This window comes from Canis aureus, chromosome 26 (genome assembly GCF_053574225.1).
Source record: "Canis aureus isolate CA01 chromosome 26, VMU_Caureus_v.1.0, whole genome shotgun sequence".
Classification (NCBI taxonomy): domain Eukaryota; kingdom Metazoa; phylum Chordata; class Mammalia; order Carnivora; family Canidae; genus Canis; species Canis aureus.
In genome coordinates, this window is record NC_135636.1 from 32,744,927 (window position 1) to 32,758,312 (window position 13,386).

Here is a 13,386-nt window from a genome sequence, read left to right on the forward strand (position 1 = left end):
ACCCTGATCTATTTCCCCTTCCTTCTGATTTCTCTTCTCATATCACACACACACTTCCTGGATAATCTCACCTCAACCTGGCCTCTGCTGACTGCTTCCACACCTGCCTTGGCCCCTCCCCTGACGTGCAGCCCCCTGTGCCCAGTGCTCGGAGGGATGGCCTGTATGGATGTTCCGACAAAACACTGGGCTCAGTATCTCTCAATGGAGCTGGTTTTCCTCCAAGCGAGGTCCTCCTTGGGGATCCCCTTTAAGTGTTGATGATGTCGTAGCTCCCCCAGTCCTCACAGTTTGGGCCATGTCCCCATCACCATCCAGGGCTTCCTCTGGAAGTGTGGATAGGTGCACCCAGGTCTCAGAGAGGTCCAGGCCACAACCCAGAGGAGCCAGGACTTCTGTGGGCTGCCCCAGCACAGGCAAGTGCCCTGTCTTGGGGGCCGCCCAGCTGCTGTGTTAGCAGCACGATGACAATTCTTTAATTAGACCAAGCCGGGTTTTCTCGGACGGGGGTGGGAGGAGGTGTGTGGGTCTATTGGGGGAAACTAGGTCACCTGAAAACCAGCAGCCAAGAGGGAGCTGTCCTGGAGCCCCAGCTTCAGGGAACCCAGAGGGGTGAGGCAGGAGGGGCTGGCAGGGAGAGCAGAGTCAGAGGAAAATGTGCTCTGGCCCCTTTTATTGGCCCTGGGGAGGCGTTGTCCTCACCTCGCTCCAGGGGGGCTGGGCAACTGCCCTTAATTCCTTTCTCCCAGAGCAAACTGCCCGAGCCAAGGAGGGCATTGCGGTGAATGCCTTCTGTCTGCCTAGGGCCTGTTACCCTGGGGCCCAGGGAGGGAGTACTGCCCTGGGAAGCAGACCTGTGGTTTGAGCAACTGCTCAGTCCCCGTATTCTTGGAGCATGTTACCTTATGCCTCTGTTTTGTCATCCATCCAATGGTCAGAGACTGTGCCTGTCTTCCACCCTGCTATACCCCTAGCCCTTAGTACAGTCCTGGCACGTGATAGATGCCCAATAAACATCTGTCAGATGAAATAATGAGTTCATATGAGCGCTTCTCTTATAGAATTGCCACTGAGGATCAGTAGCCAGGTGGATTTCCCCAATGCCAATCAATTACAATTTTTGCCAACATTAAATCCCATCATTATTTCTTTTTTTTTGGCTATCACCTTGCTAGTTTTCCACTGATGTAGGTTTATTTAAAAAGGAAATTTTATATCACCACCACAAGCAAACAGTAACTGTGAAAACAAATCCACAGAAAGCAAAATGATGTTTTTGCATTCTATCCCAAAAGCCATCGCTTGCCCAAGGCTGTGAGCTTGAAGCCTGCCTTCTCTTTGTTTATGAGGGAGACTGACATGGTTATAAGGATGGGATGTTTAAGGACTGTTAGTACCCAACTGACACTTTCTTCTAGGGAAAATCCGATAGATTAAAAAAGAAGTGAAGAACATAACTTGCTCTGTGATTTCATGTTATGGTAGATCTTGTTGCATGCTTTTGAAAATTCCCTTGGAGTGGGTTCTCTTTCCACACTTAAGGAAACACTTGGCCGAGATGACGGCTGAGGAGTCCTTAGAAAAGGATTAAGGGCTTTAATTAACATGGTAAGTGATTGGTATGCTTATTCTTATCTTTGGTCTTGGCAGTGTTTGGGTACCTCCCACTTAGTAGGTGATCAGTAAACAGTGGTGCAAAAAGGAGTAACTGAATACAGAATGTTAGGGCCAAAAGCCATCTTACACAATACTCAGGCCAACCTGGCAAAAGTGGAAACAATGTTCTCCAGCGAGCAATGGAAAATCTGCCACCACTTGAGACCACAAGCGTCTTGCAGAATTGCTTGCTGGGCTGCTCTGGAGGATGGGTGTCTGTCTTCCAGGTACACAGACTGCTCCCTCTTCAATGGGGAGATACATAGACTCTCTTCTCTTTCTTTCCGGACCTTTGGAAATCACTGTCTGGTTCTGCCTCAGACAGGACTCGAGAACTCAGGTGACCGACGACAGGAGCTAGCAAGTGATGCCAATTAGTGAAGGAGGTCGAGTGGGGTAATGGGGGGGGTACTGTCCCCACCTGAACGGGACAGTCCTGCTCCCTATCTGCAGATTGTTGCCACATGAGCCCGGTGTGGCCAGGTGCTGAGATGGCCTAAGAAAACCTGAAAATCTGATTTTGGATATTAAAGCTTCAAGTTTTAAATGTTAGCAATAACATTACAGTATTATAAAAACATGATGTGGTCCAAAACCCAACCGACGAACCAGCTAAACTTGATGTGATGATGTGGACCAGGGGGCTTCCTGGTTAAGTCTGGCCCCAAGCCACAAACTGCTCACCACTGCCTCCAAAGAATTCTGTTTTCTGGGCTGAGCAGCCTCATCCTCCTCAAGCTGTTTGTGGGTATGGGTTCCTAGAATTCCCTCCATGGTGATCAGTCCTTCTGCCAGCCTTTGAACATTGGCAAGCTCCCTCTCAGCCCATGACTGTCCTTTACATCTGGCAAACTCCTATTCACCATTTAGGATTCAAATCAGTTGTCCCCTACTCTGGAGAGCTTTAATCATGGCCTCAGACAGACTGGCCCTTCCATGTAGGGTAAATTGCTTAATCTCTCTGGGCCTCAATTTCCTTATCTGGGAAATGGGGATGATGATAGTACCTACTTAGATTGTCAAGAGGATTCAAAGAATTTGTAGATCCACTGATAGACAGACTGGGGTTTCCTAGAAGGCACAGCTAGTCCCTGATCCATCTGTGAATCAGGCCTTGTCACAGAGCAGGGGTTCGTTTTTTAAAAAATTTTATTTAGTTATTCATGAGACACACAGAGAGAGAGAGAGAGAGAGAGAGAGAGGCAGAGACATAGAGGGAGAAGCAGGCTCCATGTGGGAGCCTAATGTGGGACTCCATCCCAGGACCTCAGGATCACGACCTGAGCCAAAGGCAGGTGCTCAACCGCTGAGCCACCCAGGTGTCCCAGAGCAGGTGTTCATTAAATGTTAGATCACTTGAGGAAGTGGGGAGAAGTAAATATATGACCCACTAGCTCCCAGTGAGGTCTGACCATCACAGTATGATGTGGTTGTGAATTTGATTCTTCCGAACTCCTTACTTTTTAAAAAGACAACCAAACATCTGTCTAAATGGCCAAAATGCAAACGTAGTGACAACACCAAATGCTAACAGAAACTGGATCATTCATACATTGCTGGTGGGAACAAAAAATGGTACAGTCACTCTGGAAAACAGAATTTGACAGTTTTTTTTTTTTTTATAAAACTAATCATATAATTACTAAATGATCCAGCAGTTGTACTCTTGGGCATTTACTCCAAAGGCGTGAAAGCTTATATTTACATGAAGCCTGCGCATAAATATAATAGCCCACACTGGAAACAGCCCGGACATTCTTCAGTGAGTGAATGGTTAAGCAAACTGTGGTATATCCACACAGTGGAATACTATGCAGCGAGAAAGAGGAATGGACTAGGGATACACTCAACAACTTGGATGAATCTCAAGGCACTGATGCTGAGTGAAAAAGTCAATCGCAAAAGGTGACCAACTGTCTGATTCTATTTATGTAACATTTTTGAAGTGACATAATTTTAGAGATGGGGATCAGTTGATTGTCAAGGGCAAGGACCCGAATGCTTTGAGATGGGGGTTAGGGAATCCTTGTGTGGTGGAACTGTTTGTGTCTTGACTGTGGTGGTGGACACATGAACCTACACATATGATGAGATTGTGTAAAACTAAGTAACACACATACAAAGGAGTACCTGTAAAACCAGGGAATTTGGAGTAGACTGATAGGTTGTATCAATATCAGGTTCCTGGTTATGATATTGACTATAGTTTTGCAGGATGTTATCATTGGGATAAACTAGGTAAAGGTTGCATATTATTTGCTACAACTGCGGGTGAATCTACCATTATCGCAAAATAAAAAGTTTAATTGATTAATTTAAAAAGCATTGCAAGGTATCCACAACAAAACAAAATAAAAAGCAACTAAAGGCTTGTTTTTTTGATGAGCCTTGCCTTCGGCTTATGTTTACTTTTGACGTCAGATTCTCTCAGACCCTGAGGACCTTTGCCCTCTGAGCATGGCCAAGCCAACCCCTTCCCCATTTGCTTGTCAACCCTCCAGTCTCAGAGCTGGGAGGGACCTGAGGAACAATCTGACCCAACCTGAGCTCCCAGGAGTCCGGGCTAAGACTGAATCCTGGTTGTTAACCCCTGGAGGATGGACAGTCCAGGGGTGAAGCAGGGAACCCATAAGATCAGCAATGACTTCTTGAAGCCCAGGACTGTCCTGACCCCTCTGGATCAGCAGCCATTTCCACATTACCCAAAGGCAGATCTGTATCAGTCTTCCTCTCTCTTGTCCAACACCCCGCAACTCTCCACCAGCCTTGCCTGTGGGCTCCCAGATGGGCTGTGTTTACATGTCCCTGCTCTTCTCCCTTCAAGCTGTTTCTCTCTGCTATTAGGTATATAACTTTTTTGGTCAGCTCTTTTTATTCCTGTCAATTCTGGGAGGTGGAGAAAAAAATTTTACAGGTGGGAAAACAGGCTTAAAGTGGTTCAAGTAATTGTTCTAAGACTCTTCCCCCGTGTGTCTGAGAGCACATAGGGTCTGTGCTGAATGAAGATAGGGACCAGTTGGCACCAGATTGAAATTTTATTGACTTCATGTCTTCCAGGAATCTAGGAGAGCACAAAGTGTGATTTAAAAAAATTTTTTTAAGGTAATCCAAAGAGGAAAACTTCAACTAAGATTTTATAGGTCCTAGTAGTTTAGCAATTACCAGACTTTTTGGTCTTAGGACTCCTTTATAGTCTTTTTTTTTTTTTAAGATTTTATTTATTTGTCATGAGAGATACAGAGAGAAAAAGAAAGGCAGAAACATAGGCAGAGGGAGAAGCAGCCTCCATGCAGAGAGCCCCATGTAGAATTTGATCCTGGGATTTCCAGGATCATGCTCTGAGTCAAAGGCAGATGCTTGACCGCTGAGCCACACGGGCGTCCCCTCCTTTATACTCTTAAAATGAAGGATGCCCAAGAGCTTTTGTTTATGTGGATGATATCTGTCAATATTTACCATGTAATAAATTAATACTGAGAAATTTAAAATATGGTATTAATTCCTTTAAAAATAACAGTAAATCCCGTATATGACAATATAACAAGCCCCTGATATGTTATACCAATATAACAACCTTATATGGAATAACAATGTAAGCCCCCCCAGTTAATAATTATGTGGCAGGATGGAGGTGTTAGCTAAGGCTACCGTGGCAACCGTACTGCAATAGATAAGTTTATCAGATCAACACTTTGTACGCCTGAGGCTTACCCAATGTTATAGGTCCATTCTATCTCAATAAAAAAGAGAAAGAAAGAGAAAGAAAGAAAGAAAGAAAGAAAGAAAGAAAGAAAGAAAGAAAGAAAGAAAGAAAGAAAGAAAAAGAAAATGTAATAGCTAAAGCAAGTGTTTGGAACACGGGGCGAGTGTCACCCACAGATGGGGGTTTTGAGCCTGACCGTGTGTGCATCTGTGTCTCTCTCCCCGCACAGGCCCCACCATGAGGCCCCAGCCCGGCAGGAGCCCCCGCGCCCCCCTGGCCCCCGGCGCCCCGCGCTAGCCCCCCGCCCGCCAAGGCCATGGCCAGCCACGTGGACCTGCTGACCGAGCTGCAGCTGCTGGAGAAGGTGCCCACGCTGGAGCGGCTGCGCGCTGCCCAGAAGCGCCGGGCCCAGCAGCTGAAGAAGTGGGCCCAGTATGAGCAGGACCTGCAGCACCGCAAGCGCAAGCACGAGCGGAAGCGCAGCGTGGGCGGCCGAAGGAAGAAGGTGTCCTTCGAGGCCAGCGTGGCCCTGCTGGAGGCCTCCCTGAGGAACGATGCCGAGGAAGGTAGGCCCCTCTGCTCCCGATCGTCCGCGGCAGGTGGTCTCCGGTGCCCCCTGCCCCTGCCCTGGGGGGCGGGGAGGGTGCCGGCTGGGCCTGGCCCTGTCCCCATCCCCATCCCTGGTCCAGGTGGCCCCCGCGCGTCCTAGGAAGGAAAGGTGCATCCCCAGGCGGGGCTCTGAATCGATCTTCGACTTTTTTTTTTTTTTTTTTAAATAAAAACCCCAGCCTTTGGCTAATGAACACTAATTTTCCTTGCCGCCAATGAGTGTCCACCGACATCCCGCTTCCTGCGCATTACTCTTCTAGATGTGGTGGACAAATTGGTTCCGGTCTTGCACCTCCAAGAGCTCACTGCTCAGAGGAGCTGGCATTTCTTAGGCCCCGGCTCTGTGCCAGACCAGCCGCGCTGGTCGCTGAGTGTGCTGTTGGGTCTTCTGGGCCTTGGCAGCGGATCTGGAGGGTGTAGAGTGTGGTTAGTAGCGCAGGCCTGCTCTTAGACTGCCCTCCCTTAGGAAACCGGTGTGTCGGTTATTCCCAGTGTGGTTCTGGCCAGTAGGCAAGTCCCTTGGGCTCCCTGTACCTTAGTTTCCTCCCCTGTAAAATGGGGATAGACAGTAGCATCCACCTCAGGGGCTTGCTGTGAGTATTAAATTAGGTAATACCCCTGGGCAGCCGGGGTGGCTCAGTGGTTTAGTGCTGCCTTTAGCCCAGGGTGTGGTCCTGGAGACCCAGGATCAAGTCCCACGTCGGGCTTCCTGCATGGAGCCTGCTTCTCCCTCTGCCTGTGTGTCTGCCTCTCTCTCTCTGTGTCTCTCATGAATAAATAAATTGAATCTTTAAAAAAAAATTAGGTAGTACCCCTAAGTTATTGGACATGCCTGGTCCCTCCTACCGTGTGAGTGTGTTTTACTTTATTATATTATTACTGTATTTTATTTCATTATATTTATAGAATGAATATTTTTATATACATATTTGTATATATAACGCTTGTATAACATTTATATATATGTAATTGTTTATATTAGAGCATCCATAAAGTTTTGAAACAGAAGAATGTATATGCAATGTTGCCTAGGACATTTTACTCTATTAAAGTGAATTAATAAATAAACAGGAGCACATATACACACTCAAAATCTGTTTCCAGATTTTATGGATACCCAGTACTTGTTACATTTTATTCAATTATGTTATTATATGTTTCTCAATCTAGATCTATGATACCCCAAAGGCAGGCATAATAAGCACCCATTTTACAAATGGGGAAACTGAGACCCAGAGAGGTTCAGAACCTTGACCAAGGTGGCAGAGCTGGGACCAGAAGCCACAAGATCCAAGCTCTTGTCACTGACCTCATGGCCTTGTAGGTTTGTTTCCTGTTATGGGAATGGTTATGGGATGGAGGATCCATGATTTGACCAAAGCTCCCTTCTCTGAGCATGCTCTGGGGGGGTCTGAGGTTTGAGTATGTGTCCTGTGTTCCCCTCAGCAGTCTCCAGTCCCCTCCCTGTATAGGAGTCCTTCCTGGCTGTCCCCGGAGAGGCCTGGCTAGCCGTGTTTGCAGGGTCCCTCTGGCCTCCTGCCTCCGCACACCCTCCAGACATGCGGTGCTAATGCAGTCGTTGAGAGAGAGATGGCACTTACTGCACTAGAGGGTGTTGGGTTTTATGCACATTGCTCCTCAGGGTCTAGCTGCCTCTGAGAAGCACGGTTCCCCTTCTGCCCTGGTTACGGAGAGCTCTGGGAACTGAGCAGAACCGTTCCCAGAACTACTCAGCTGGAAACAGCGCAGCTGAGAGCCTGGGGTGAGCTGCCCCCCGGGAGAGGCAAGCAGTGTCGGGCTCGGGGGCCGGCCCTGCGAGACTCCTTCCCACAGGAGACTTGCTGGGTGACGTGCAGACCCAGCCCGCTCAGTGGGCGGCACATCAGTGATGTCTAATTTGGGTCGTGGGCGGCGGTTCATCAGCTCTTCTTTTGCCACTCATCTTTTCCTCCCTCCTTCCCTGACAAAGCCCGGTTCCCCTCCCTGAAGGGACTCTGAGCTGGCTGACAGCTGCTCCGGAACATCGGCGCCTCCCCAGCCCCAGCGTGGGCCCCACACCCTCACAGCCTCCCACACGTGCTGGTGAGAGGGGGTGCCGGGTGGGGCCAGGACCGCAGGCCCCCTCGGCCTTGGCGTGGGACCTAGAGTGGCTTGTTTCATCCCCCCGGGTCCAGTTTCTTAATCCGTAAGATGGAGTTTTGCACCTTGTCTTTAAGGGGCGTGGCAAGAATTAGACAAGACCCCATGATAGCTCTTTGAGAAGTGACCCTGAATGCTGCATCAGAATGGTGACCATTTTAGCACACTTTTCATATGTATTTTTTTTTTTTTTTACAGACTTTGTTTTTAAGAGCCCAAATATACACACACACATTCTCTGATGAGGGACTTAATCCCGGGACCCCAGGATCATGACCTGAGCCAAAGGCAGATGCTCAACCACTGAGCCACCCAGGCGCCCCGGGTGGTGACCTTTTTAACACCCTTTTCCTATGAATTTTTTTTTTTTTGGACAGACTTTGTTTTTTAAGAGCTCCAATATACACAAACACATCTTGTGAAAATCAACACAGAAGCGTACAGAGTAAAAAGTCACTCCCTCCATGCCTTCTTTCTATTTGATGTGTTTCCTTCCAGGCATTTTTCTTATTTGCCTGTGTTTTTGTCAACTTGAAGAAACAGAGAGTCTAGCTGGAGTTTTTAATTTTTGTTTTGTTTTTACATAAGTGATGACATGCTGGATGCAATGTTCTGCAGTTTTTTTTTTTTCCTTCACCCAACAGTAGATCTTGGAGGTGTTTTCATGCCAGTACCATGGAGTAATACAGCTGTGGTCTTCTCTTTAAGTGCTGTGTAGTATTCCATAGTATGGATGCAGCAGAGATTATGAACTAGTTCCTCAGTGATGGGCATGAAGTTTTTTTTTTTTTAAAGATTTTTATTTATTTATTCATGAGAGACACACACAGAGAGACAGAGAGAGAGAGAGAGAGAGAGGCAGAGACACAGGCAGAGGGAGAAGCAGGCTCCATGCAGGCAGCCCGATGTGGGACTTGATTCTGGATCTCCAGGATCACGCCCTGGGCTGAAGGCAGCGCTAAACCGCTGATCCACCTGGGCTGCCCGGCATGGAGGTTTTTTCAGTAGTTTTGCTTTTGCCCAAATGAACCTTTTGTGCACACAGGTAGATACTGATTAAGGACAGATGTGGGAAAATGGAAGTGTTGGATGCTAGGGTACGTGTATTAAATTTGAATGAGAAAGGTGCTGCCCCCCTCAGCTGGTCCCTGGCTCAGGACAGCCAAGTGAGGGTGGAGGGCCAGAGCACTGTGTGCTGTGCGGGGTGGGTAGGGGGGAGGTCCCCCTGTAGTCCACAGGTGGCTGGGTTTGGGCAGGGTGTGAAGCTCCCATCAGTGAGCAGGCAGTGTGGCCGGGCTTCGCTCAGCTCCCTGGCAGCATGACAGCCCGCTGCTCCCAGCTGGCGGGGATGGTTTCTGTGTGCTGGCGGAGCTGGTGTTGGGGAGGCTGCAGGGGCGTTAGCTCGCAGCGGGATGGGAATGGGGGTGGCAGCTCCCCCGCTCCCTTGAGCTCACAGCAGTGGCTGAGTCAACCTCCTCCACCTGCCAGGGCAATGTGAGTCGACCCAGAGAAAGGCAGAGCTGGAGAGGGACTCATTGTATTTCCTTCTCTGGCTCTGCGTTGTCTTCGCGCTGACATCCGGGCACCAGGGTCCCTCTTTGGCCTTGGACCTGCCTGAACCCCACCCTCTGTGCCCACTGCCGAGCATCAGCCCATGCTCCAGCCATCTCCAGCTCCGACTGCCTCCCACATGCTCTGCGTTCTCCTACCTCCCTGCTTTGGTATATGCAGTTTCCTCTGTCTGGAACACTCTTTCTCCTGACTCCTGTAACCCTAGGGGTTGGATCTTGAGTGACCTTCTTGGGGAGCTATCTGCGAGCCTTTTCTGCACCCCACCCCATCACTAGTTAGAGCAATAACTCAGGACACAGCTGACGTTTACCGAGAGGCAGTGCAGTGTCGTGGGGAGGAGCACGGACTCCAGAGTTAGTTCTCCAGGATTCAAATCCCAGCTCTGCCATGTACTAGCTGTGCAACCTTGGGAAAGTTACCAGACTTCTTAGGGCCTCAGTTTCCCCATCTGTGAAAATGAGGATAGGATAATACAGCTGCCTCAGAAAGTTGCTGTGGGGTTAAATTGAGTTTATGGATTTGGAGTGGTATGGGAAGGAGTAGATTTAAGTGCTAGAAATCGTTGCTATTTTGCATTATCTATGATCTACACTTACATAATTTGTTACTAGTGTACACACAAATTATCTTTACTGTTATTTATTGAATGCTTACTTTGTATCAAAAGTTACTTCCTTTAATCCTCACTACAACCCTCTGAAGTAGAGAGTCAAAACTCATTTTTCAAAACCAGCTCTGTTGGCGTTTCGTTTACATATCCCAAAATTTGCCCACTTTAAGTGTGCAATCCAATGATCTTCAGTAAATTTACAGAGCTGTACACCCATCACCACAACCCAGTTTTTGAAGGTTCGGTCACCCCCCAAGGAAACTTTATGCCCATTTGTAGTCATTCCTGGTTCCCACCCCACCCCCATCCCTAGCAACCACTAATCTGTTTTCTGCCTCCATACCTTTGCATTTTCTGGAATGTTCCACTTACATGGGTTCATCCAATATTTTGTGATTGACCTCTTTCATTTAGAATAATGTTTCCCAAGTGCGTTCAGGTTGTGGCATGTGTCAGGACTTCATTTCTTTTATTGCCCTATAGTATTCCATTGTATAGATATGCCACATTTTGTTTATCCATTCACATTTGGATTGCTTCCATTTTGGGTTATGATGATTAATGCTGCTAAGAACATTTGTATGCAAGTCTTTGTGTGGACATATGTTTTTATTTCTCCTGGGTGGTTACTTAGGAATGGAATTGCTGGGTCATATGGCAAATTTGTGTTTAACATTTAGGAACCTAACCTGTTTTCCAAAATAGCTACACCATTTTGTATTCTCAAACCTCATTTTACAGATAAAGACATCAAAGTTCTGAGAGTCTATGCCACCTGCCAAAAATCTCACAGGTTTTTGGTGTCAAGCCTGGGACTCAAACCCACATCTGATGTCTCCAAAGCCTGTGCCTGTGCCTGTGCTCCCTACAGGGAGCCTGATGTGGGACTCGATCCTGGAACTCCAGGATCATGCTCTGAGCTGAAGGCAAACGCCCAACTGCTGTGCCACCCAGGTGTCCCCAAAGCCTGTGCTTTTAACTGCCAGGCAGTCCTGGCACCTCCTGCTTTTGATTTTCCCTAGGAAATAAGAGAGCCACTCACTTGTGGTTCTGATATGTGTCTCTTGGGGCCTGAAAGGCTCACTGCTTCTATTAGCCTTTTAGGCCCTTGGTACGGGGGAGGGGAGGGTGATGCCCCCTCATCCTGAGCTGTAACCTCTTTCCACAGCCAGCCTTGGTTCAAATCAACAACATTTGTTAAGTTGTCAGGGCTTCTGTTCTTTCAGAACGTGCAGGGTTTTCTTTATGGAAACTGTTCACATTCCCAAAAAAGTTTGAGTGATTCTTCTATAGCCTAATTTTAACTCTTCAACTGTTATTCTCATGGTAAAGTTTTTCAAACTTTTTTTTTAAGCAGTGGAAACTTTTCTGTATGTGAAATTATGCAGAAACTCAGTATGTAAAAAGAGTGAAAGAGCTATTCTGGCTGAGGCTGTATAGGGTGGGGGCTGTGGCTACTGGACCCTCACTCACCACCCACCCTGCAGAACACAGGTGCATGGCAGTCACGGGGGCTCTGTATGTCGTGCTTAAACCGTCAACTCATCCAAAGGAAACATAGGTCTGACTTCTGCTTTTGATGATTTTGAAAAGGGAAGTTTCTTTTCTCTTAGTTATAAAAATCATTCATCCTTGTTGTAGAAAGTTGCTAAAATACAGAAAAAAAAACCATTAAGAAAATAAAATCACAGGCACCCCCCCTTGAACAGCAACAGCTACTGATAATATTTTGGTCTTCTATTACTCAAGGTCCTAGTAGGAAAGAAATGGTGCCCTCACATGGGGTAATTTGAGAAAAGTTTAATAAAAGGCTAGTTTCCAAAGAGCTTAGGGCAATAGTCCTCAACATTTTTGGTCTCAGGGCCCCTTTATATGATTAAAAACGGAGAACTCTTTTTTTAAAAGATTTTATTTATTTATTCATGAGAGACACAGAGAGAGGCATAGATATAGGCAGAGGGAGAAGCAGGCTCCCTGAGGGGAGCCTGATGTAGGACTAGATCCCAGGACCCCAGGGTCATGACCTGAGCCAAAGGCAGATGCTCAACCACTGGGCCATCCAGGTGCCCCCAAAACTGAGAACTCTTAAGAGCTTTTGTTTAACTGGGTTCTTTATTGATATTTATCATATTAGGCTGAGGAATTAAAATAAATATGTACTCTTAAAACATAAAAATAAAACTATTATCTGTTGTATTAGTTATCTATTGCTGCATAGTGGATGGGCTCAACATTTAGCAACTTAAAACAATAGACATTTATTGTCTCACACAATTTCTGTGGGTCAAGAATCCAGGGGCAACTTGGTCTGGGTGGCCGTAGCTCAGGATGTCTCCTAAGGTTGCAATCACCTCATGGTTTAATGGGGCTGGAGTATCCGCCTCCAAGATGACATAGTCAACGTGGCTCTTGACTAGGAGGCCTCAGATTCTTGCCATATGAGCCTCTTCATAGGCCCACTTGAGTGTCTTCTGAACATGGTGGCCGGCTTTCTTCAGAGCGAGTGATCCAAGAGATAGAGTAAGGACGAAACCACGATGCTTTTTATGACCTAGACTTTCAAGTCATATATCATCACTTCTGACATATTCTGTTTGTTAGAAGTGATTCACTAAGTCTAGCTCACACTCAGAGGAATTAGGCTCCACCTCTGGAAGGGAGGAGAATTTGTGGGCCTGTTCTAAAACTGCCTGCATGGTAATATAAATATTTTTATGAAAATACTAATATTTTTCAAAACAAAAAAAAATAGAGTGGTTTTGTTTTATACTTTTGTAAATCTTTAGGAGGTTGGGCTTAAAAGAAGATAGCTGGATTCTCTTATCTGCTTCTGCGTTCAATATGTTGCGATATGTTATTTTGGTTAAAGTAAATGAAGAAACTCTTAACTCACATAGATAATGTCGCTGGAAAAGAGAGGAATGTTTTAATTGCCTTTTCAGATAATTGTGGATATTCTTTGATATTGCAACCAGATTCAACAGATGGTAGCTTCTTAAAGATTAATCCCAACGTGGAATCCGAAACCATATTGATTTTTAGCTTTTTTTACTTTGTTACATTAAAATCTATTGGTGGTCTTGCATTTTGAAAGGTT

At 46.7% G+C, this 13,386-nt stretch overlaps 1 protein-coding gene across 2 annotated transcripts in view; it reads left to right on the plus strand.

Annotated features, from left to right (window-relative positions):
• Positions 1 to 13,386, plus strand: part of PPP1R16B (protein phosphatase 1 regulatory subunit 16B) — a 93,235-nt gene that overhangs the window by 19,791 nt on the left and 60,058 nt on the right. For both annotated transcript variants that reach the window (XM_077873157.1, XM_077873156.1), the window contains exon 2: positions 5,589 to 5,925. In XM_077873157.1, the coding sequence (XP_077729283.1) occupies positions 5,676 to 5,925 (250 nt within the window). In that variant the 5' untranslated portion in view covers positions 5,589 to 5,675. The remainder of the gene's footprint in view (positions 1 to 5,588; positions 5,926 to 13,386) is intronic.